General features: G+C 46.4%; 1 protein-coding gene across 6 annotated transcripts in view; it reads left to right on the forward strand.

Moving 5' to 3' along the window:
* The window catches only part of CCDC30 (coiled-coil domain containing 30), a 687,183-nt gene that overhangs the window by 282,751 nt on the left and 380,164 nt on the right, over positions 1 to 24,268 (forward strand). For all 6 annotated transcript variants that reach the window (XR_010188622.1, XM_063942948.1, XM_063942949.1 and 3 more), the window contains one exon: positions 2,893 to 3,085. Coding sequence is in view for 5 of the 6 variants with exons in the window: in XM_063942948.1 (XP_063799018.1) it covers positions 2,893 to 3,085 (193 nt within the window). In the remaining variant the exon portion in view is untranslated. The remainder of the gene's footprint in view (positions 1 to 2,892; positions 3,086 to 24,268) is intronic.

Raw genomic sequence — 24,268 nt, forward strand, 5'->3', positions numbered from 1 at the left:
TCCTACGGAGCCCGTCTATCCCGTGGTCCTTACGGAGTCCCCAGCATCATCTACGGCTACGAGAAATAGATTTACCAGTAAGTAAAATCTTATTATTAAATACTTTGTTCTTTACATAGTTGAATGTGCTGACAACAAAATCACACAAAAATTAAAAATGGAAATCAAATTTATTAACCTATGGAGGTCTGGATTTGGAGTCGCCCTCAAAATTAAAGTGGAAAAACACACTACAGGCTGATCCAACTTTGATGTAATGTCCTTAAAACAAGTCAAAATGAGGCTCAGTAGTGTGTGTGGACTCCACGTGCATGTATGACCTCCCTACAACCCACACAAGTGGCTCAGGTAGTGCAGCTCATCCAGGATGGCACATCAATGCGAGCTGTGGCAAGAATGTTTGCTGTGTCTGTCAGCGTAGTGTTCAGAGCATGGAGGCGCTACCAGGAGACAGGCCAGTACATCAGGAGACGTGGAGGAGGCCGTAGGAGGACAACAACCCAGCAGCAGGAACGCTACCTCCGCCTTTGTGCAAGGAGGAACAGGAGGAGCACTGCCAGAGCCCTGCAAAATGACCTCCAGCAAGCCACAAATGTGCATGTGTCTACTCAAATGATCAGAAACAGACTCCATAAGGGTGGTATGAGGGCCCGACATCCACAGGTGGGGGTTGTGCTTACAGCCCAACACCGTGCAGGACGTTTGGCCTTTGCCAGAGAACACCAAGATTGGCAAATTCGCCACTGGCGCCCTGTGCTCTTCACAGATGAAAGCAGGTTCTCACTGAGCACATGTGACAGATGTGACAGAGTCTGGAGACGCCAAATAGAACGTTCTGCTGCCTGCAACATCCTCCAGCATGACCGGTTTGGCAGTGGGTCAGTAATGGTGTGGGGTGGCATTTCTTTGGGGGTGCCGCACAGCCCTCCATGTGCTCGCCAGAGGTAGCCTGACTGCCATTAGGTACCGAGATGAGATCCTCACACCCCTTGTGAGACCATATGCTGGTGCGGTTGGCCCTGGGTTCCTCCTAATGCAAGACAATGCTAGACCTCATGTGGCTGGAGTGTGTCAGCAGTTCCTGCAAGACGAAGGCATTGATGCTATGGACTGGCCCGCCCATTCCCCAGACCTGAATCCAATTGAGCACATCTGGGACATCATGTCTCGCTCCATCCACTAATGCTACGTTGCACTACAGACTGTCCAGGAGTTGGCGGATGCTTTAGTCCAGGTCTGGGAGGAGATCCCTCAGGAGACCATCCGCCACCTCATCAGGAGCATGCCCCGGCATTGTAGGGAGGTCATACAGGCATGTGAAGGCCACACACACTACTGAGCCTCATTTTGACTTGTTTTAAGGACATTACATCAAAGTTGGATCAGCCTGTAGTGTGTTTTTCCACTTTAATTTTGAGGGTGACTCCAAATCCAGACCTCCATGGCTTAATACATTTAATTTCCATTGATAATTTTTGTGTGATTTTGTTGTCAGCACATTCGACTATGTAAAGAACAAAGTATTTAATAAGAATATTTAATTCATTCAGATCTAGGATGTGTTATTTTAGTGTTCCCTTTATTTTTTTGAGCAGTGTGTGTATGTATGTATATATATATATATATATATATATATATATATATATATATATGTCAATAGATATAACACTGCACAGTAAGAACTGGATGTATATCACAGGGTAATTGTACTAGAAAACCCTGACTAAATGCACTCTTTCTTACTAACACTGTCTAAAGAGGCAGGTAGAATACTAAAGTGTCATGTAAAGTCACAGCACTGACAACCAGGCGGCTTTACACAGGAGGATTTGCCCAAGCAGTCCCAGGAACAGTGAAGCTGAGGGATAATGGCGCCCAGACACTGACAGGGAGTGAGGGAGAGACAGATATGCAGCTCCTGGGCGGGAACATTTGCGGGAAATGGCGCCCTGGGCTGGGGGAGGGGCTTCAGGTCTAAGCCTTATCCCCCTGCTGGCAAAACCACCGGGTACTGTGGACTACTGAAAATGGTTTAGAGAGAAAACCTGACCTGCACCCATGCCCTGGTGATCTAGTGGGATCGCCTGTACTGCCACATTGTCCACCGCCAGAGAGCGCGGCCCGCCTCCCACTGACCGCGCCGGATCGCAATAAAGACGGGGTCCCACAAGCAGGACCCACTCACCACCTCCCAAAGCGCGGCCACATGATCCCGGAGAGCCCCCGTCGTGTGTGCCTGACGTGAAGAAAACCGGAGCCTCCTGCTGTAGTTACCCGGCAACCAGGGCTCGGAAGTATACAGCGCCGCTGGGGAGAGCTGGAGCTGCAGCAATGAATGTCTTCTGACATTTACCATCGCTGCTGCTCTTGAAGTCTTCACTTTTTTCTTCAAAAAAAGCTCTTCTGAGGGCTGCCTGGAGCAGCCCCTCTGTTATGTGCCTGCTTACTGCAGCACCAACTACAAAACTGAGCTCCTGTGCAGGGAGGCAGGGTTATAGAGGAGGCGGCGCTGTGCATTCTGGGAACAGTCAAAGCTTTGAGCCTGTTGGTGTCTCGGATCAAGATCCTACTCTACACCCCATTGTCCATCCTTGTGGAGCCCAGTGTACCCCGCAGCAGAAAGATAGCATCTATCCTTGTGTATCAATGCCTGATTCCCTATAGATTGTAAACTTGAGAGCAGGGCCTTCCTACCTGTATGTCTGTCTTTTTTAACCCAGTTCTGTTCTGTTACTGTTGTTCCAGTTGAAAAGTGCAAAGGAATATGCTGCCAAATATAAGAAACTGTTAATAAATAAATAAATAAATAATTACCCTGTCATGAGTAGGAGCTCTGTTACTTCTAGAGGTACCTACTTTCTATAATACCTTGTATTTTGTTGTTTTGTCCAGGTGCAGGCTTGATATTGAAGCAATAGAATGTCAGAACAAACAGTTGCTGCACAAGCTGCAAAAACTACAGTGCGAACATGAAGAAATAGTAGAGCGTAATGAGGAGTTAGAATCCATCTTGGGAGAGTCTCAGAATCGAACAAAGGAACAGGTGGATTACTTAGAATGTGAAATAGCAGGACTCCAAAGAACAGTAAGCATGTATCTTAAAAGTGATTGATGATAATATGGGTGACAGTGGCTTACTGAGCCTTATGGTAGATAAAGTTAACAATAGCCTTGTAGATTGGTAATCACTACAAAGTCCTACCTTGATTCTACATTTCAGTGTATAAACAAAATTTTCCAGTATTTGTTCACTACATGCAAAAGGAGTCCATCTTTTCCATGAGTGCTAAAAAAATAAATAAATAAAAATATGCTTTTGAACCCTTTGCATTGCAAACATGATTTTGCTTCTGACTGCATTGGGTCCAGTACCAATAGAAAACTCTTAAACTATTTATGTACCAACATTTTAGACTTTGCCATAAACGACTGTGAAAAAGTGTTCAAATCAACTATTGGAATATTTGTTGTCAATGGTCTAAACTAAAGTAATGACCTTGGTTGAAAAAGTCAGTGAGATGTCTGAGTATTGGTGGGCTATGGCTCTCAGCTTGCCAAACCGTCTGGCTTAAGGCTTGGGAGGTAGAATCACGGTCTAAGAAGTCTTGATTCTTACTATTTTTCGAGTGATGTATTATTTGACCTAGAGCTGGATACCTCAACTGACCGGTGAGCGACAGGAAGTAAACCTTTTTGCCGTCCATCTGCCAAAAACACAAGTTCTCATGTTATCGGTACAAGCAAGAATGAAGTGTTGAAAAGGCCATTCACTCTCCCTCATGCTGGATGACACAGCAGAAAAAATAATCGTTATGACAGACTTAACGTTGATAACACTATATTTGTCCAAAGTCCACAGGCTCCACAGGATAACATTGGGATATGAGGTAGCAACAGCTTTCGGCCTCCCAGCATACAACGGGCCCGTCCCTATATCCCCGCCTCCTGGCTCAGGCAAATCAGTTGTTTTTCCAAAGTTCAAGTCAGGAGCAACATAGAGAGCCCTAATCAGGCGAGAAGAACAAACATGCACACCCTTCCGTACAAGAAGGAAGAGGTTAGTGAGTGATTGGATCCTCAAATCAGATGCGTCAGGGTGGGATTCCTGTGGATCCTGTGGACTTAGGAGAAATAGCTTTATCAACGGTAAGTCTACCATAACGATTATTTCAACAGCAGAGTCCACAGATTATCCACAGGATATCCACATATCTGTTCTGCTGAAGCCTGAAGCACCACGTTGTGCTGCCCATGATGGACCTACCTTTATGAGTAGAGTGAGCAGAGACATTAGCCTGAACAGGGAGATCAACTGAAGAATATGCTTCTGAAATTGTCATCTGAAGCCACCTTTCCAGTGTCTTCTTATCAGCCTGTCATCCTCTTTTGTGAAATCCATAGAGAACGAAGAAAGTGTCTGTTTCTCATACGTCCTAGAGGATGCTGGGGATGCTTCAAGAACCATGGGGTATAGACGGAATCCGCAGGAGACATGGGCACTTTAAGACTTAAAAAGGGGTGTGAACTGGCTCCTCCCTCTATGCCCCTCCTCCAGACTCCAGTTAGATTCTGTGCCCAATGAGACTGGATGCACACTGAGGAGCTCTCCAGAGTTTCTCAGACAAAAAGACGTTTGTTAGGTTTATTACTTTCAGGGAGACCTGCTGGCAACAGGCTCCCTGCATCGTGGGACTGAGGGGAGAGAAGCAGACCTACTTCTGTGAGTTTCAAGGCTCTGCTTCTTAGGCTACTGGACACCATTAGGTCCAGAGGGTCTGATCGCTAGGTACGCCTAGATGCTCGTTCCCGGAGCCGTGCCGTCACCCCCCTTGCAGAGCCAGAAGTCAGAAGACTGGTGAGTAGAAGAAGATCAGAAGACTTCAGTGACGGCTTTGAGGTACCGCCAGCGGCCGCGCTGCGCGCCGTGCTCACACACACACAGCGGCACTACAGGGTGCATGGCGCAGGGGGGGCGCCCTGGGCAGCATTAAACCTCAATATATAGACTGGCAAAACAGGCTTACAGTGCCTGGGCACTAATATCAAACCCCCTAGAAAAACTAGACAAATTAATAAGTTTAATCATAGGTAAAGAGAGAAGGAATGGAAAGAACAGCACATAAACCACCCATATAAAAATTGTGTGATCTTAACAAGCCATATGTTAATTGGAGGAATAATTATCCATCTAGAGATTGGAATGTATATAGAGGGAGAAATCATCAAAGTGACGAAATACCAATGGGAAGGGCTCGCCACAGTGATGATTGGTACAGACATGATAAAAATGACAGATAAAGGTATACTTTTTTTAGGGCGCAATCAACAAGAAAGAAGAAGGATTATAAATGAAAAGATAAAGAAAAATAAGAGAGGAAAGAGAGGATGCATTTTAAAAAAAACACAAAAAACCATTGGGATTAACTGTGAGTAGTGAAGTACAAAAACCAGATGTTATAACAAATAATGTAAAAATATTTAATCTTAGTAAGAGGGTTTTAACGGTAGATGAGGAAAAAGTTCTCAAACGAGGACTTAAGTTTGCTCCCACAAGTCAAACTGACTCATTTGATTTCTATATAGATCTCCAGAAATTTATACGTAAATTGCCTGTAAAAGAAAAAAAAAAAATTTTTCAGCTAAAGATAGTGTCCCGACTGAGGATACTGGGAAGTTTTCAGGTCCTCAGTTTAGAACAAAGTCTTCATTCTATCCCACACAGATGAAAGGAAGTTTCCTTAATTGTTTCAGTAAGTTAGTGCTTGATGATGTAGAGCAAGTACTTAGAAAAGAAAGAAGAAGTTGTAATCTAACCAGAAAAGAATGGCAGGCATTAAAAAGTTTAAGGGAAGATGAACAGTTCATTATTAAGCCTGCCGACAAGGGTGGAGGGGTGGTTCTTGTGGATAGAGAAGATTATATTAAGGAAATTGATCGTCAACTAAAGGAAGGTGGGACATATAGTAAATTGAAGAGTGACCCCCACCTCTAGATTTGAAAAAGCTCTTACTGTTTTAACACAGGAAGCTTTATCCAAAATGTCATTACAAAAATGGAATATGAAGATATAAATATTCAATATCCATTGGTACCCACTATATATACTCTTCCTAAAATCCACAAGGACCCCCTCCACCCTCCTGGTAGACCTATAATATCAGGCACAAACAGTATCACCTCGAACTTGTCATCTATAGTAGATCACTATTTACAACCGTTGGTAAAACAGACGAGATCTTATTTAAAGGATACAGGTGATGTATTGAATATTTTGAGTGGGATCGTTTGGAATGAGAATGACATCTTAGTTAGTGCAGATGTCTCCACACTGTATACAATTATACAGGAGGATAAAGGTGTGGAGGCAGTTAAATATTTTTTGGATTTATCTGATTACTCTGACGATTTGAAGGATTTCCTGATTGCTGGTATTAGATTTATTTTAAACAATAATTATTTTGTTTTTGGAGGTACATATTATGTGCAGCGGTTTGGCACCGCTATGGGCACCAGGTTCGCCCCCAGCTATGCCAATTTATTCATGGCATACTGGGAGGACATCAAGGTGCTGTGTGAAGGCGGGCTGGGGTCGAACCTGGTGCTCTGGCGTTGATTTATCGACGATCTGTTGTGTATATGGAGAGGAAGTATGGAGGATTTACAATGTTTTTGTGAACAACTTAATCAAAATGATTGCAACATTACGCTTACTATAGTCATGAGTCGTAAAGAAATTACTTTTCTCGACTTATGTATCTATATTAAGGAGACAAAATTGTATCGTAAACCAACCGACTCCAATTGTTTTATTGAGAAAAATAGCCAGCATCATGTAAACTGGTTAAAAAGCATTCCCTATAGTCAATATATGAGGGTAAAACGTAATTGTATGGAGGAAGAAATATGTAAGAGTCAGATTTCAGAAATGACTAATAGATTTTTAGAAAAAGGGTATGAAAAAGAATTGTTGATGGAGGCCAACCAAAAAGTAGATAGGTTGGAAAGGAAGAATCTCCTTGGAGGAAACATGAATCGAGATAAGAATATAAATAAAAAGAAAAAGGATACTACGCAATGGTCATTCATATCTGAATATAACTCACAACATAAAGAAATTGAAAAAGTCTTCAAAAAACATTGGAATGTACTCAGAAAAGACCCCATCATAGGGGAGGCCATACCTGATAGGCCTGGTTTTATCTATAGGAGATCCAAAAATCTAAAAGATAAACTTGTGCATAGTTCAATAGAACCCGTAAAAAGGAGTAGCATACGCACACAGGGTTTTCATCGCTGTGCGATGTGTAACGTGTAGGATCACCAAAGGAGTGAGTACAATTAAAGAATTTGAAGTGAAAGGTACTAAATATAATATAACAGAATTCTTGACATGTAATTCAAAAAATTTGATCTATGCTATTGAATGTGAATGTGGACTTGTGTATATATAGGCAAAACCACTAGATGTTTGAAAATGAGATTATCTGAACATCTTTATAACATTAAAAAAGTAATAGAGACACATTCACTTTCTTCTCATTTAAAAAAAATTAATGGGTGTAGCCCAAGTGGAATAAAATCCTTTTGGGCAATACAACAGATAAATCCAACCTGGCGCAATAGAGATATTGAGGTGAGATTAGCAAAATCCGAAATGCGCTGGATTTACAAATTAGGGACTTTAATACCATATGGCTTAAACAGCGATTTCGAGCTCAAATGGTTTTTACAGTCCTAATCATGCTCTCTTCACTTTTCTCACTTTTATTTCCTCTTAAAGTCAATGTCTATATGATGTAACTTTATGTATATTGTATATACGTTGTGAATATGTAGCAATAAGAATGTTCTTATAACTCTATATATATATATTTTTTATATATTTTATATTTATGCTGGGATGGTAAAAGCACCTCACAGTATGTCCCCTGAATACAACTATCCAAACACCAAGTGGACGGATTATTAAACAAGTACAGACTGTTGAACTACGCGTGTGACAGCTCTATAGAACGCAAACAGGAAGTTTGATGTCTGGCTTGTACCGCAGACGTCACATCCGGGTGACACACTTCCTGCCTAGTGCTGAAAATCTAACAGTGGAATGCATGCGTCACCGTTTAGTGACGCACTTCTGGGAATAACGCCGGAGCTCCACCTGATAATCCAGGTGTATTGGATATGATTAATATGTAGGGGTATATAAAGGTGTTAGGATTAAGTGTGAATTATGCTTCTGATGAAGGTCGTATGACCGAAAACGCGTTTGAGCAATACTAATTTTACTGTTGGACCGCTGTGACCCTGCACCAGGACGCTGAAAGATTTATCCTGACTATATCCATCTGGGACTGACAGACTTCTGGGACTGGAGAACAGCGGGAATCCCATTTTGGGTGAACACCATATTGTGTGGTGATACATGCATTTCTTTTAATTGTTTAATGTGAGTGTAATTGTCTATTAAAGTCTGTTCATTTTATTCTGACTTTATTACACTATAAACATTTGTTTAATGTTTCAGTACTGCAGAGTGATATCTCAGAACTAAGCAGAAACAACTATTTATGTGGATGATATGCGAAATATATTCTTTTCCCATGTGAGTGGAACCAATAAAAGGGATTGATAAGGCTGAATACCATCTGGTGTTGCGCTATTTGTTCTTCTGTTCTTATTTTATAGATTCATGGATCTTCTCCCTAAAAGGATGTACTTTTAATGAGTATTATTTATGAAATTGTTCACAATGTTCTTATGACTTGTGTGATTACACAATTTTTTAAGAGGTGTCAAATATTTATGGTAGCGCCACATGTTCTCTCTATTTGGGTGAAATTTGTGTTTTTAGCATCTTGGTGGAGGATTCTTTTGAAAGAACATAGGCTGCCACTGTAATTGGTTAAGCGCAGTTTGGAATATTTCTAACTTTTTCGTTAATATCAATCCCCCGCCAGTATAACATTTTGAAAAACAGCGGGGCTGAAGCGTGCCATTAAGGGGGTGTGGCTTAGCCCTCACAGCTCTAATCAGCGCCATTTTCTCTTCACAGAGCTGCAGAGACGCTGATCCTGACCTCCTACACTGCTGAACAAGTAACAGGGTGCAAAACGGGGGGGGGGGGGGGGGGGGCACAGTAATTTGGTGCTGTTTTATCAGTGTAGAAGCGCTAACAGGTCTGAGGCATTATTTTAATCGTTTTCAGACCGGGATAGGCGCTGGGTTGTGGGCTGGCAGAACTCCCTCTGCGTTTCTCTAACAGGCTTTGCTGTGGGTCTGCCCCCTATAGCCCCAGTGTGGTTGTGGGTGCCGGTACGCATGTGTCGACATGTCTGAGGCTGAGTGCTCTTCCCAGGAGGAGGCTGGAGTGGGGACAGAAAAGGCTGTGGGAGTGACCGTGTCGGCACCGCCGACAGATGATTGGGTACATGTTTTGAATGCTAATGTGGCTCGATTGAATAAGAGATTAGATAAATCTGAGTCTCAGAACAAGACATTTAGAAAACCATGGAGGAGGCATTATCACAAGTTCAGACCCCCTCGGGGTCACAGAAGCGTTCATTTACCCAGATGGCGGATACAGATACCGACACGGACTCTGATTCCAGTGTCGACTATAGTGATGCCAGATTGAATCCTTAACTGGCTAAGAGCATTCAGTACATGATTGTGGCGATAAAAGACGTATTACATATCACGGAAGACCCTGCTGTTCCTGATACTAGGGTCTGTATGTTTAAGGGAAAGAAACCTGAGGTGACGTTTCCTCCCTCTCATGAACTGAACGCTCTTTTTGAAAAAGCTTGGGAAAATCCTGACAAGTTACAGGTTCCCAAAAGAATTCCAGTGGCATATCCGTTCCCCTCTGGGGACAGGGAAAAGTGGGAGTCAACTCCCACGGTGGACAAAGCTCTATCGCGTCTGTCCAAAAAGGTGGCGCTTCCGTCTCCTGACACGGCAGCCCTAAAGGATCCTGCGGATCGTAAGCAGGACAATACACTAAAATCCATTTTTGTCACTACAGGTACGCTGCTCAGGCCTGCCGTTGCATCGGCATGGGTGAGTAGCGCTATTGAAAAGTGGGCAGATAATTTTGTCATCTGATATAGATTCCCTGGACAAGGATAGCGTTCTTTTGACACTGGGTCATATCAGTGATGCTGCAGCCTATCTAAAGGAAGCTGCGAGGGATATTGGCCTTTTGGGATCAAGGGCCAATGCCATGGCAGTCTCGGCTAGGAGGGCATTGTGGATTCATCAATGGAATGCTGATGCTGACTCTAAGAAGGCTATGGAGTCTCTGCCGTTTAAAGGTGGTGTCTTGTTTGGTGATGACCTCGCTGACCTGGTATCTACGGCTACCGCGGGTAAAAGTCATCGTTTCTATCTTATGTCCCTGCACATCAAAAGAAAACACCCCACTATCAAATGCAGTCCTTTCGGCCCAATAAATTCAATAAAGGACGAGGGTCTTCCTTCCTTCCTACGAGAGGAAGGGGAAAAAGGTCACAGGCTGTGGCAAGTTCCCAAGAGCAGACGTCCTCCCCGGCTTCTACCAAATCCACTGCATGATGCTGGGGCTCCTCTGCGGGAGTCCGCACCGGTGGGGGCACGTCTCCTACTCTTCAGTCAGGTCTGGGTTCGCTCGGCCCTGGATCCTTGGGTATTAGAAATAGTAGCTCAAGGGTACAAATTGGAGTTTTAAGACGTGCCCCCTCACCGATTTTTCAAATCGGCCTTGCCAGCTTCTCTTCCAGAAAGGGAGGTAGCATGCGCTGCAATACTAAAGCTGTGTCAAAATCAAGTCATTGTCACGGTACCCCCGTCACAACAGGGGGAAGGCTTTTATTCGCACCTGTTCGTGGTCCCGAAGCCGGATGGCTCAGTCAGACCGATTCTGAACCTAAAATCCCTCAATTTCTATCTAAAAAAATTCAAATTCAAGATGGAATCTCTCCGAGCAGTGATCTCCAGTCTGGAGGAGGGGGATATTATGGTGTCGGTCGACATAAAGGATACCTACTTACACGTCCCCATATATCCTCCACATCAGGCTTATCTGAGGTTTGCTGTTCAGGATTGTCATTACCAATTTCAGACGTTGCCGCTTGGTCTGTCCACGGCTCAGAGGATTTTCACCAAGGTTATGGCGGAAGTGATGGTTCTCCTGCGCAAGCAGTGAATCACAATTATCCCGTACTTGGACGATCTCCTGATAAAGGCGAGATCCAAGGAGCAATTACGGAAAAATGTTACGCTCTCCCTGACAATTCTGCGGCAACATGGTTGGCTCCTAAACTTGCAAAAATCACAGTTGGTTCCGACAACATGTCATTCTTGGGTATGATTCTGGATACAGAATTACAGAGAGTTTTTCTTCCTGTTGGACAAGTGGTCCAGGTCTCACCAGTACATGCACCGGAAAATAATCCTATCTTCCAGGACCAAAATCTCTCTCATGTGGTGGCTGCACAGTTCTCACCTCCTAGAGGGACGCAGGTTCGGGATTCAGGATTGGCTCCTGGTGACCACAGATGCAAGTCTCCGAGGCTGGGGAGCAGTCACACAGGGGGAAAATGGTCAAGCCAGGAAGCTTGTCTGCACATAAACATTGTGGAATAAAGGGCCATTTACAACGGCCTTCTGCAAGCGGAACATCTTCTTCGCGGTCTGCCCGTCTTGATTCAGTCAGACAACATAACAGCAATGGCGTACATAAACCGCCAGGGCGGAATAAAGAGCAGAGCGGCGATGGCGGAGGCCACAAAAATTCTTTACTGGGCGGAGAGACATGCAAGCGCTCTGTCAGCAGTCTTCATTCCAGGAGTGGACAACTGGGAAGCAGGCTTCCTCAGCAGACACGATCTCCATCCAGGAGAGTGGGGTCTTCATCAAGAGGTCTTTGCAGAAGTGACAAGTCGTTGGGGAATTCCTCAAATAGACATGATGGCGTCTCGCCTCAACAAGAAACTTCAGAGATATTCCAGGTCGAGGGACCCTAAAGCAATATCGGTGGATGGCCTGGTGACACCGTGGGTGTTTTAGTCGGTCTATGTGTTCCCTCCACTTCCACTCATTCCAAAGGTGATAAAGATCATAAGAAGAACAAGGGTTCAGGTGATACTCATTGTTTCAGACTGGCCAAGGAGGGCCTGGTATACGGATCTTCAAGAATTACTCATAGAAGATCCCTGGCCTCTTCCTCTACGAGAGGACCTGTTACAGCAAGGACCGTGCGTGTATCAAGACTTACCACGGCTGCGTTTGACGGCATGGAGGTTGAACACCAAATCCTAGTTCGAAAGGGTATTCCCAGTGAAATAATTCCCACACTAATTCAGGGTAGAAAAGCCGTAACGGCGAAGCATTACCACCGTATTTGGAGAAAATATGTGTCTTGGTGTGAATCCAAGAAGGCTCCTACGGAAGAATTTCAGCTGGGGCGTTTGCTCGATTTTTTGCAAGCAGGTGTGGATGCGGGCCTAAAGTTAGGCTCCATTAAAGTACAAATTTCGGCCTTATCAATTTTCTTTCAGAAAGAATTGGCCTCCCTTCCAGAAGTTCAGACCTTCGTGAAAGGCGTGCTGCACATCCAACCTCCCTTTGTGCCCCCAGTGGCACCATGGGATCTTAATGTGGTGTTGCAGTTCCTGCAATCTCGTTGGTTTGAACCTTTACGTAAGGTTGAGTTGAAATTCCTTACTTGGAAAGTAGTCATGCTGTTGGCCTTGGCATCCACAAGGCGGGTGTCTGAATTGGCGGCTTTGTCTCACAAAAGCCCCTATTTAATCTTCCATGCAGATAGAGCAGAGTTGAGAACTCGTCAGCAATTTCTGCCAAAAGTGGTTTAATCGTTTCACGTAAACCAGCCTATTGTGGTGCCAGTGGCTACTGACACCTTGGCGGAATCGAAGTCTCTCGATGTGGTCAGAGCTTTGAAAATCTATGTCGCCAGAACGGCTCAGATTAGGAAAACAGAGGCTCTGTTTGTCCTGTGGGCTCGCAACAAGATTGGGGCTCTTGCTTCCAAACAGACTATTGCACGCTGGATCTGTAATACGATTCAGCAGGCTCATTCTACGGCGGGATTGCCGTTACCGAAATCCGTAAAGGCCCATTCTACCAGAAAGGTGGGCTAGTTCTGGGCGGCTGCCCAAGGGGTCTCGGCATTACAGCTTTGCCGAGCTGCTACTTGGTCGGGATCAAACACCTTTGCGAAGTTTTACAAGTTTGATACCCTGGCTGAGGAGGACTTCTTGTTTGGTCAATCGGTGCTGCAGAGTCATCCGCACTCTCCCGCCCGTTCTAGAGCTTTGGTATAATCCCCATGGTTCTTGAAGCATCCCCATCATCCTCTAGGACGTATGAGAAAATAGGATTTCAATACCCACCGGTAAATCCTTTTCTCTTAGTCCGTAGAGGATGCTGTGCGCCCGTCCCAGTGCGGGCTGTATCTGCAGTTATTAGTTATAGTTACACACATGTTGTGTTGAGTTCAGTCAGTCAGTCTGTGGCTGATGTTAGTCATGCTGTTGCATGCGTTGTTGTTGAATGCCATGTTGTACGGCGTGTTTGAGGCGTGAGCTGGTATATATCTCACCTTAGTTTAAAAATTAAATAAATCCTTTTCCTCGAAATGTCCGTCTCCCTGGGCACAGTTCCTATAACTGGAGTCTGGAGGAGGGGCATAGAGGGAGGAGCCAGTTCACACCCCTTTTTAAGTCTTAAAGGGCCCATGTCTCCTGCGGATCCCGTCTATACCCCATGGTTCTTGAAGCATCCCCAGCATCCTCTACGGACTAAGAGAAAAGGATTTACCGGTAGGTATTAAAATCCTATTTTTCTGATGGCACTGGTACGAGCCACATAGATCCTTAAGGCACGGACTACGTCCAACGATGCATCTCCTGCAGAAAGGTCCAGCCCTTGGAAGGCTGGGACTACAATCTCTTTGTTAAGGTTGAATTTAGACACCACCTTAGGAAGATACCCAGATTTGGTTCTGAGAACCGCTCTATCTGGATAAAAAAGTCAGAAAAGGAGGGCGACATAACAAAGCCCTAAATCTGAAACACTACTAGCTGAAACAATAACCAGTAGAAAGAGAACTTTAGCTGTCAACCATTTAAGATCCACTCGTTTTAGTGGTTTAAATGAGGCAACCTGAAGGGCCTTTAGGACTAAATTTAAGTCCCCAGGCACTGTAGGAGGAGCAAAAGGAGGTTGAATGTGCAGCATTCCCTGGAAAAAAAGTGCACACATCCAGTAGGTAGCAGTTTACTTTTGGAACCATACAGTCGATGCTGTAGGAAGCCACCCGTAGACCTTTGTCCACACCTGCCTGACGAAATGCTAGGACTCTGGAAACTCTGAAAGACCTAGGGTCAAATTTCCGGTCACTGCACCATTCAATATAGGCTTGCCATATTCGATGATAAATGAAAGCTGAGGAAGGTTTCCTTGCTCTGAGTATTGTTTGAATTACCTGTTGTGAGAATCCTCTTGCTTTCAGGATGGAAGTCTCAAGAGACACGCCTTCAAAGACAGTTGATCCAGGTGCTTGTGATAGAAGATCCGGACGCTGAGGAAGTAGGAATGGAGCCTCCATCGACATCCTCTGCAGATCTGTGTACCAATGTCTTCGGGGCCAAGCCGGAGCTATTAGTATCAGGGCGACCTTTCCTTGTTTTACCTTTCACATTTCCCTGAGTAACAGGGCGATAGGTGGAAACACATAGGCTAGACAAAAGTCCCATCTCACTGACAGGGCATCCACAAAGATCGCTTTGGGATCCTTTTGTTCTTTACCCGTATGTGGGAACTTTGTTCTGACGAGATGCCATGAGATCTATCTCCGGTAACCCCCATTTGTCTACCTGAATTTGGAAGACCTCTGGATGTAAAGTCCATTCGTTTGGATGAATGGCGTGTCGACTGAGAAAATCCACTTCCCAGTGTAGGACTCCCGGAATGAACACTGCGGACAAGGCTGGAAGATGAAGTTCTGCCAACTTTAACGTGTGACTTCCTTTATTGCATTCTGGCTGCGAGTTCCTCCCTGATGGTTGAGGTACGATACTGCCGTTGCATTGTCCGAGTGGATTTGGACTGGTTTCCACTGAAGAATGTCCTTTGCCTGATTAAGTGCCATATATATGGTCCGAAGCTCCAATAGATTTATTGGCTGGCAACTTTCTTCCTTGGCCCACTGCCCCTGGAAGCAACTCCTTCCTGACACTGCTCCCCAGCCCTGAAGACTGGCATCCGTTGTCAGAATTTCCAAATCTGATATCCAAAAGGGTCTCCCTTTGTCCAGATGGGATGTTTGTAGTCACCAGGCTAATGATCTTTTACTTCTAAAGGAAGGACCATAGTCTGCGTTTTTATTGTCTGATGAAAACCATTCCATTTGGAAAGGATCAGATGTTGCAGAGGCCTCGAATGGAACTGAGCATACTCCACCATGTCGAATGTCGACACCATCAACCCCATCACATGCGTTGCGGCATGAATTGATGCCCTTTGATTATGTAGCAGCTCCTGACTATTTGACTGAATTTTGGATATTTTGTTCAGAGGTAGAAATACTCTCTGAAGACCTGAATCCAGCACAGCCCCCAAATGAGACATCCGTTGTGACGGAACCAGGGACGACTTTGCCCAATTTATGAGCCAACCGTGTCTCTGTAAACAAGCTATTATATATTGCAGATGACACTGAAGCAATTCTTGAGACTGTGCCAGGATTAATTAGTCGTCGAGGTATGGAAAAATCCTTATCCCATGGTCACGGAGATAAGATGCCATTACCACCATCATTTTGGTGAATACTGTGGGAGCTGTGGCCAGTCCAAATGGTAGGGCCTGAAACTGAAAATTATACTGGAGGATAGCAAACCTGAGATAGCGCTGATGGGACAGTGCTATAGGAAGCAACTTCTGAACTGCCTCTTGCAAAGCCGTGGCCTCCGTTTCCACTGAAGACGGGCTAGTACAAAAAAATCTTTGAGGAGGGTGTTTGAAAGCAAACACATAACCGTGAGATACCGCTTCTTGCACCCAGGCATCTATGGTAGATTGCTACCAGATCTGTGCAAACTGAAGAAGTCTGCCTCCCACCCTGGGGTCCTCCAGGTGGAGGCCCGCTTCATCAGGCTGATGGCTTATTTTCTGATTTGTAAGCCGGTCCTGTGGTAGCCCAGTGCTTTTTAGTCTTACCAAACTTGTCAGATTGAGACTGTTTGCCATATCCTTTTGCTTTTCCTTGAGTCCGAAAGGGACAAAAAGCTGGAAATCTAGGCTCGTTTGATATGTGCAATATGGGATGTTTGCTGTCTATATGCCATTGAAAGATCATCCTCCAATGCATCAGCCAAGGCTGCTACTGTTTTTACCATCCAGGTTGAAGCCATGGCTGATCTTATGATTGCCCCAAACAAAGAGAAAATGTTTTTTAGAAAACCATCTATTTTCCTATCCATGACATAATTTAATGATGTTGAAGGCAGAGGTAATGAAGATTTCTCTATCATCCATAAGGGATACTGGGAACACTGAATTCCGATGGGTATAGATGGGGTCCAAAAGAGCCGGTGCACTTTACATTTCTTCAACAGGGTGTGTTGGCTCCTCACCTCTATGCTCTCCCTCACAGTTCAGTTTAGAAAATTGTGCCCTCAGGAGAGGATGCACACACTGGAGCTCCAGAGAGAGTTTTTCTTCAGTTTAATTTCTGTTTCTTATCTTCAGATATGCTGTTGGGTAACAGCTTACCTGCACTGAGGGACACTGGGGGGGACCAACACCGGCCTCCTGGTGGTGCTGAGTCTGATCCCGCTGACAGGAAAACGGTCCTTAGGGTTCGTGTACTGTAGGCATTGCGCGCACACGCCCGCAGCATGCTGCACACCCCCAGTACAGAGCCTGAAGGTCGTTAGAGTGGTGAGGGATAACCGGGGACCCCGCTTGCGGTGCGATCGCGGGGCATGCATACGGACTCCTCTTGGGGAGATCCCATAGCCCCCCCCCACACGCAGTCTGGCCAGCAATAGTTGAATGGGGTACATGTGCTTGCATTTTTACACTATTTGGGGACTTTGACAGTTTAACAGTTTAGCTCCGGCGCCATTGCAGGGGGTGGAGCTTCATCAGAGCGGAACCAGCGGCTTCCTGGCACCATTTCCTGCACTCACAGCGCTGCTGCAGGTCTGCCGGCTCCTCCATAGGATACTCCACGGCCAGACACTGGTACAGGGTTGTAGTTAAGGGGGAGAGCCAGCTGTGAGACCCTTGTATTAGGCTCCTCAAGCACTATACACTAAATTGCCTTCTCCTAGTAGTTAAATTGTTAGTATAAGGCTGTGTGCTGGTTCCTCATCTGTGTTTCTCCACACATACTAGGCTGGACAGGCTTGCTTGTACTCTGTGTATGTGTGTGTATGTAAATGTTCTCTGTCAGCATATTGAAAAAAGTTGTGTGTGCTGTATGTCACACCAGGTTTTACCCCTCTCCTTCAGATTCCCTCATGTGTGAACAATGCAGTCAGCCCTCACAAACTAGTGTGGCTTCTGGGGGTGAATTGCAAGAGCCTCCTTGGCTCAGTTCAATTAAAACTATGATGGCTGACATGTCTAATGAGTTAACTACTGCTAGACAAGAAAGGCAGCAGTTACAACAGTCTATCGGGTATATGCAATTGCGGTCGAATTCCCGAAAATGTCGAAAAACTGGACTTTTTCGCCCAAAAAAAAGTTTCGACGATGCAATACAGTACTTTTCATCAAAAAAACAGGCTTTTAAAATTCGACTTTTTGAAATTCGCTTCATTTCTGCAATGGTACAAATGCGGCTTTTCGGCAAAAGTATATTCAATTGAAGAATGTAAATTCGACAACAGTGCTTTTCGTCAGTAAATTCGTCATTTTCAATCCGCCTCACTTTGCTGGCGGAATGTAATAAAAAATTTTAAAAACATGTTTTTTGTTTTTATTGCTAATAGCATATCTAATTATATTAGAAGGGATTAGGTACTTGTTTTGGCTCTTTAGGAGGCACAAGTATTATTTATATATTTTTACAAATATTTTTTTTTTTATGGAATGGGTTAAAAAAAAAAATGCGTGGGGTCCCCCCTCCTAAGCATAACCAGCCTCGGGCTCTTCGAGCCGGTCCTGGTTGTAAAAATACGGGGCAAAAAATGACAGGGGATCCCCCATATTTTAACAACCAGCACCGGGCTCTGCGCCTGGTACTGGTACAAAAAGAGTAGGGGTCCCCCGTATTTTTTGTACCAGCACCGGGCTCCACTAGCTGGACAGATAATGCCACAGCCGGGGGACACTTTTATACCGCTCCCTGCGGCCGTGGCATTAAATACCCAACTAGTCACCCCTGGCCGGGGTACCCTGGAGGAGTGGGGACCCCTTCAATCAAGGGGTCCCCCCCCAGCCACCCAAGGGCCAGGGGTGAAGCCCGTTGCTGTCCCCCCCCCCCCCCCCATCCAAGGGCTGCGGATGGGGGGCTGATAGCCATGTGTAAAAATGAAAGAATATTGTTTTTTGCAGAAGAACTACAAGTCCCAGCAAGCCTCCCCGCAAGCTGGTACTTGGAGAACCACAAGTAACAGCATGCGGGGGGAAACGGGCCCACTGGTACCTGTAGTTCTACTGCAAAAACAATACCCAAATAACAACAGGACACACACGCCTTGAAAGTAAAACTTTATTACATACATGCCGACACATACATCTTACCTATGTTGACACGCCGACTCTGGCCACGTCTCCATCTGTCGACGTCCGGGGTACCTGAAAATAAAATTATATACTCACCTGATCCAGTGTCCGGTTCTTTTATTGTAATCCACGTACTTGGCAAAACAAAAAAATGCATACCCGCTCCACACGGACTGAAAGGGGTCCCATGTTTACACATGGGACCCCTTTCCCCGAATGCTGAAACCCCCTGTGACTCCTGTCACAGAAGGTCACTTCAGGCAATCAGGTAGCGCCACGTCCTGGCACTCTCCTGATTCCCTATGTGCGTCTGAGCTGGCTGACAGCGCATCGCACAGCACCTCCATTAGTTTCAATGGTGGGAACTTTGCGGTCAGCGGTGGGGTTACCTGACCGCGGGTGACCTCACCGCTGACCGCAAAGTTCCCACCATTGAAACTAATGGAGGGGGCTGTGCGATGTGCTGTCTGACAGCTCAGGCGCGCATACAGCCAATCAGGAGAGTGCCACGACGTGGCGCTCCCTGATTGGCTGAAGGGACCTTCTGTGACAGGAGTCACAGGGGGTCTCAGCATTCGGGGAAAGGGGTCCCATGTGTAAACATGGGACCCCTTTCAGTCCGTGTGGAGCGGGTATGCGGTTTTTTTTTTGGCAAGTATGTGGATTACAATAAAAGAACCGGACATTGGATCAGGTGAGTATATAATTTTATTTTCAGGTACCCCGGACGTCGACAGATGGAGACGTGGTCAGAGTCGGTGTGTCACCATAGGTAAGTATGTATGTGTCGGCATGTATGTAATAAAGTTTTACTTTCAAGGCGTGTGTGTCCTGTTTTTATTTGGGTATTTTTTTTGCAGAATAACTACAGGTACCAGCGGGCCCGTTTCCCCCCCGCATCCTGGTACTTGTGGTTCACCAAGTACCAGCTTGCGGGGAGGCTTGCTGGGACTTGTAGTTCTAATGCAAAAAACAATATTCAATCATTTTACTCAAAGCTATCAGCCCCCCATCCGCAGCCCATGGATGGGGGGGACAGCCTCGGGCTTCACCCCTGGCCCTTGGGTGGCTGGGGGGAGGACCCCTTGATTGAAGGGGTCCCTACTCCTCCAGGGTACCCCGGCCAGGGGTGACTAGTTGGGTATTTAATGCCACGGCCGCAGGGAGCGGTATAAAAGTGTCCCCCGGCTGTGGCATTATCTGTCCAGCTAGTGGAGCCCGGTGCTGGTACAAAAAATACGGGGGACCACTACTCTTTTTGTCCCCCGTATTTTTTGCACCAGGACCAGGGGCAGAGCCCGGTGCTGGCTGTTAAATACGGGGGATCCCCTGTCATTTTTCCCCCCCGTATTTTGGCAACCAGGACCGGCTCAAAGAGCCCGAGGCTGGTTATGCTTAGGAGGGGGGACCCCACGCAATTTTTTTCGGGTTTTTTACCGTTTTTTCAACATTTTTAAAAATTGAATCAAAATCCGTCAATTGGTCCGTTTTTCGACAGCGGGACTGTCGAATCCGTTTTTTATTGAATATGTCGAATTCCGGCACCCGCCGGCCGGAATTCGACGGTCGAATTGTGTCGAATTTAAAAACGGGCAAAAAATTGCCGCAATTCGCCCGGAATTGCATATACCCCTTTGGCTGCTCTGACAAAAGACAGGGCAGATAGCAGACGTGTTTCTCCTCTCTCTAATCTTTTACCACAAAAAGGGGGTTACCAAATATCATCTCGGAATCCGAGGAGGAGGTACTGGAGGTGGAAGAGGGGGAGAAGCTGGAATCAAATACTGAGTTAGATGATTCCTCTGCTGCACAGGGTGTAGACTCACTTATTATTGTAATAAGATATGTTTTAAATTTCTCTTACGTCCTAGAGGATGCTGGGGACTCCGTAAGGACCATGGGGTATAGACGGGCTCCGCAGGAGACATGGGCACTATAAAGAATTTTTAGTATGAGTGTGCACTGGCTCCTCCCTCTATGCCCCTCCTCCAGACCTCAGTTAGATCCTGTGCCCAGAGGAGATTGGGTGCACTACAGGGGAGCTCTCCTGAGTTTCTCTGAAAAAGAATTTTGTTAGGTTTTTTATTTTCAGGGAGCACTGCTGGCAATAAGCTCCCTGCATTGTGGGACTGAGGAGAGAGAAGCAGGCCTACTTAAGTGATAGGCTCTGCTTCTTAGGCTACTGGACACCATTAGCTCCAGAGGGAGTCGGAACGCAGGTCTCCCCCCGCCGTTCGTCCCAGAGCCGCGCCGCCGTCCTCCTCACAGAGCCGGAAGACAGAAGCCGGGTGAGTATAAGAAGAAAAGAAGACTTCAAGGCGGCAGAAGACTTCAGATCATCCCTGAGGTAAGCGTGCAGCAGTAACGCTGCGCGCCATTTCTCCCACACACTACACACACTGGCAGGCACTGTTGGGTGCAGGGCGCAGGGGGGACGCCCTGGGCAGCAATATAAACCTCTAGGCTGGCATTTATATTGATATAGGCTGCGGAAGCAGTTAGTGGATAAATCCCCCGCCAGTTTTTATAAAATTGAGCGGGACCGAAGCCCGCCGCTGGAGGGGGCGGAGCTTGGTCCCTCAGCACTAACCAGCGCCATTTTCTCCACAGAGCACTGCAGCAACGCTGGCTCCCCGGACTCTCCCCTGCTGAACACTGTGAACACTGTGACAGAGGGCAGAAAAAGAGAGGGGGGGGGGGGGGCACTTGTATGGCGCAGTGAGTGTATTACACGGTTATTATATAATAAATGCGCTATATCTGGGAATTTGTTTCCAGTGTCAGTTGGCACTGGGTGTGTGCTGGCATACTCTCTCTGTCTCTCCAAAGGGCCTTGTTGGGGAACTGTCCCCTTATAGATATATCCCTGTGTGTGTGGGGGTGTCGGTACGCGTGTGTTGGCATGTCTGAAGCGGAAGGCTCATCTAAGGAGGAGGTTGAGCAGATGATTGTGGTGTCTCCGTCGGCGACGCCGACTCATGATTTGACATGTGGAATGTTTCAAATGCAAATGTGACCTTATTACATAAAAGATTGGACAAAGATAGAGTCCAGGGAAAGAGCAGGGAGTCAATCCACGGCTTCAACTGAGTCACCGGGCCCTTCTGGGTCTCATAAACGTCCCATATCCCAAACAGCAGACACTGATACCGACACGGATTCTGACTCCAGTGTCGACTACGATGAGGCGAGGTTACACCCAAGGGTGGCCAAAAGTATTCATTATATGGTTATTGCAATAAAAGATGTTTTGCATATCACTGAGGACCCCTCGGTCCCTGACACGAGGGTGCGCATGTATAAGAAAAAGAAACCTGAGGTAACCTTTCCCCCATCTCATGAGCTTAACGAGTTATTTGAAAAAGCTTGGGAAACTCCAGATAAAAAACTGCAGATTCCCAAAAGGATTCTTATGGCGTATCCTTTCCCTGCACAGGACAGGGTACGTTGGGAATCCTCACCCAGGGTGGACAAGGCTTTAACATGCCTGTCCAAGAAGGTGGCGCTACCGTCTCCGGACACGGCGGCCCTCAAGGATCCTGCTGATCGCAGACCGGAAACTACTTTAAAATCTATTTATGCGCATACGGGTGCTTTACTCAGACCGGCAATAGCATCGGCATGGGTGTGTAGTGCAGTTGCAGCCTGGACAGATACCTTGTCAGCTGACCTTGATACCCTAGACAGGGATACCATTTTATTGACCTTAGGTCACATTAAAGACGCAGTCTTGTATATGAAGGACGCTCAAAGAGACGTGGGGCTGCTAGGTTCAAGAGCCAACGCCATGGCGATTTCTGCTAGGCGAGCCCTATGGACCCGCCAATGGACAGGTGATGCCGACACAAAGAAGCATATGGAGGTTTTGCCATACAAAGGTGAAGTTTTATTTGGGGAAGGTCTCGCGGACCTGGTTGCCACAGCTACCGCGGCTAATCTACCTTTTTGCCTTTTGTTCCCCCACAGCAAAAGAAAACTCCATAATAGCAGATGCAGTTCTTTCGGTCGCATAATTCCAGAAGAGGTCGGGCCTCATCTTTCCTCGCCAGAGGTAAGGGTAGAGGGAAGAGAGCACCTGCTCCGGCTAGTTCCCAGGAGCAGAAGTCCTCCCCGGCTTCTACTAAATCCACTGCATGACGCTGAGGCTCCACTGAGGGAGTCCACACCGGTGGGCGCACGTCTTCGACTCTTCAGCCAGGTCTGGGTTCTGTCAGACGTGGATCCTTGGGCGATGGAAATTGTATCCCAAGGTTACAAACTGGAAGTCGAAGAGGTGCCCCCTCGCCGATTTTTCAAGTCGGCCTTGCCAACTTCTCCCCCAGAGAGGGCAGTAGTGTTAGCTGCAATTCAAAAGCTGTGTCAACAGCAAGTGATTATCACGGTTCCCGTAGTCCAACAGGGGAAAGGGTACTCTTCAACCCTGTTCGTGGTCCCGAAGCCGGATGGCTCGGTCAGACCAATTTTAAATCTAAAATCCCTAAACCTGTACTTGGAAAAGTTCAAATTCAAGATGGAATCACTCCGGGCGGTGATCTCCAGTCTGGAAGGGGGGGATTTTATGGTGTCACTCGACATAAAGGATGCATACCTTCATTTCCCCATATATCCTCCTCATCAGGCGTACCTGAGATTCGCTGTACAGGACTGTCATTACCAGTTTCAGACGTTGCCGTTTGGGCTTTCCACGGCCCCGAGGATTTTCACCAAGGTCATGGTGGAGATGATGGTGCTCCTGCGCAGGCAGGGAGTCACAATTATCCCGTACTTGGACGATCTCCTGATAAAAGCGAGATCAAGACATCAATTGCTGAAAAGCGTGTCACTCTCCCTGAGAGTGCTACAACAGCACGGTTGGATTCTCAATCTGCCAAAGTCACAATTGGTTCCATCGACTCGACTATCATTCCTAGGCATGATTCTGGACACAGAACAGAAGAGGGGTTTTCTCCCAATGGAAAAAGCCCAGGACCTCCAGAACATGGTCAGAGACCTGCTAAAACCAAAAAGAGTGTCTGTTCATCAATGCACTCGAGTTCTGGGGAAAATGGTAGCATCCTACGAGGCCATCCCCTTCGGCAGGTTCCATGCGAGGACATTTCAGTGGGACCTTCTGGACAAGTGATCGGGGTCCCATCTACAGATAAATCAGAAGATAAGCCTGTCCCCCAGGGCCAGGGTGTGTCTCCTGTGGTGGCTGCAGAGTGCTCACCTTCTAGAGGGTCGCAGATTCGGCATTCAAGACTGGGTTCTGATAACCACGGACGCGAGCCTCCGAGGATGGGGAGCAGTCACACAGGAGAGGAATTTTCAGGGACTGTGGTCAAGCCAGGAGGCTTGTCTACACATCAACGTGCTGGAATTGAGGGCCATATACAACGGCCTTCGACAAGCGGAGAATCTTCTTCGCGACCTACTGGTTCTGATTCAATCAGACAACGTCACAGCCGTGGCTCATATAAACCGCCAAGGCGGGACATGGAGCAGAGTGGCAATGGCGGAAGCCACCAGGATTCTTCGCTGGGCAGAAAGTCAC

Source organism: Pseudophryne corroboree, chromosome 10 (genome assembly GCF_028390025.1).
Source record: "Pseudophryne corroboree isolate aPseCor3 chromosome 10, aPseCor3.hap2, whole genome shotgun sequence".
NCBI classification, from domain to species: domain Eukaryota; kingdom Metazoa; phylum Chordata; class Amphibia; order Anura; family Myobatrachidae; genus Pseudophryne; species Pseudophryne corroboree.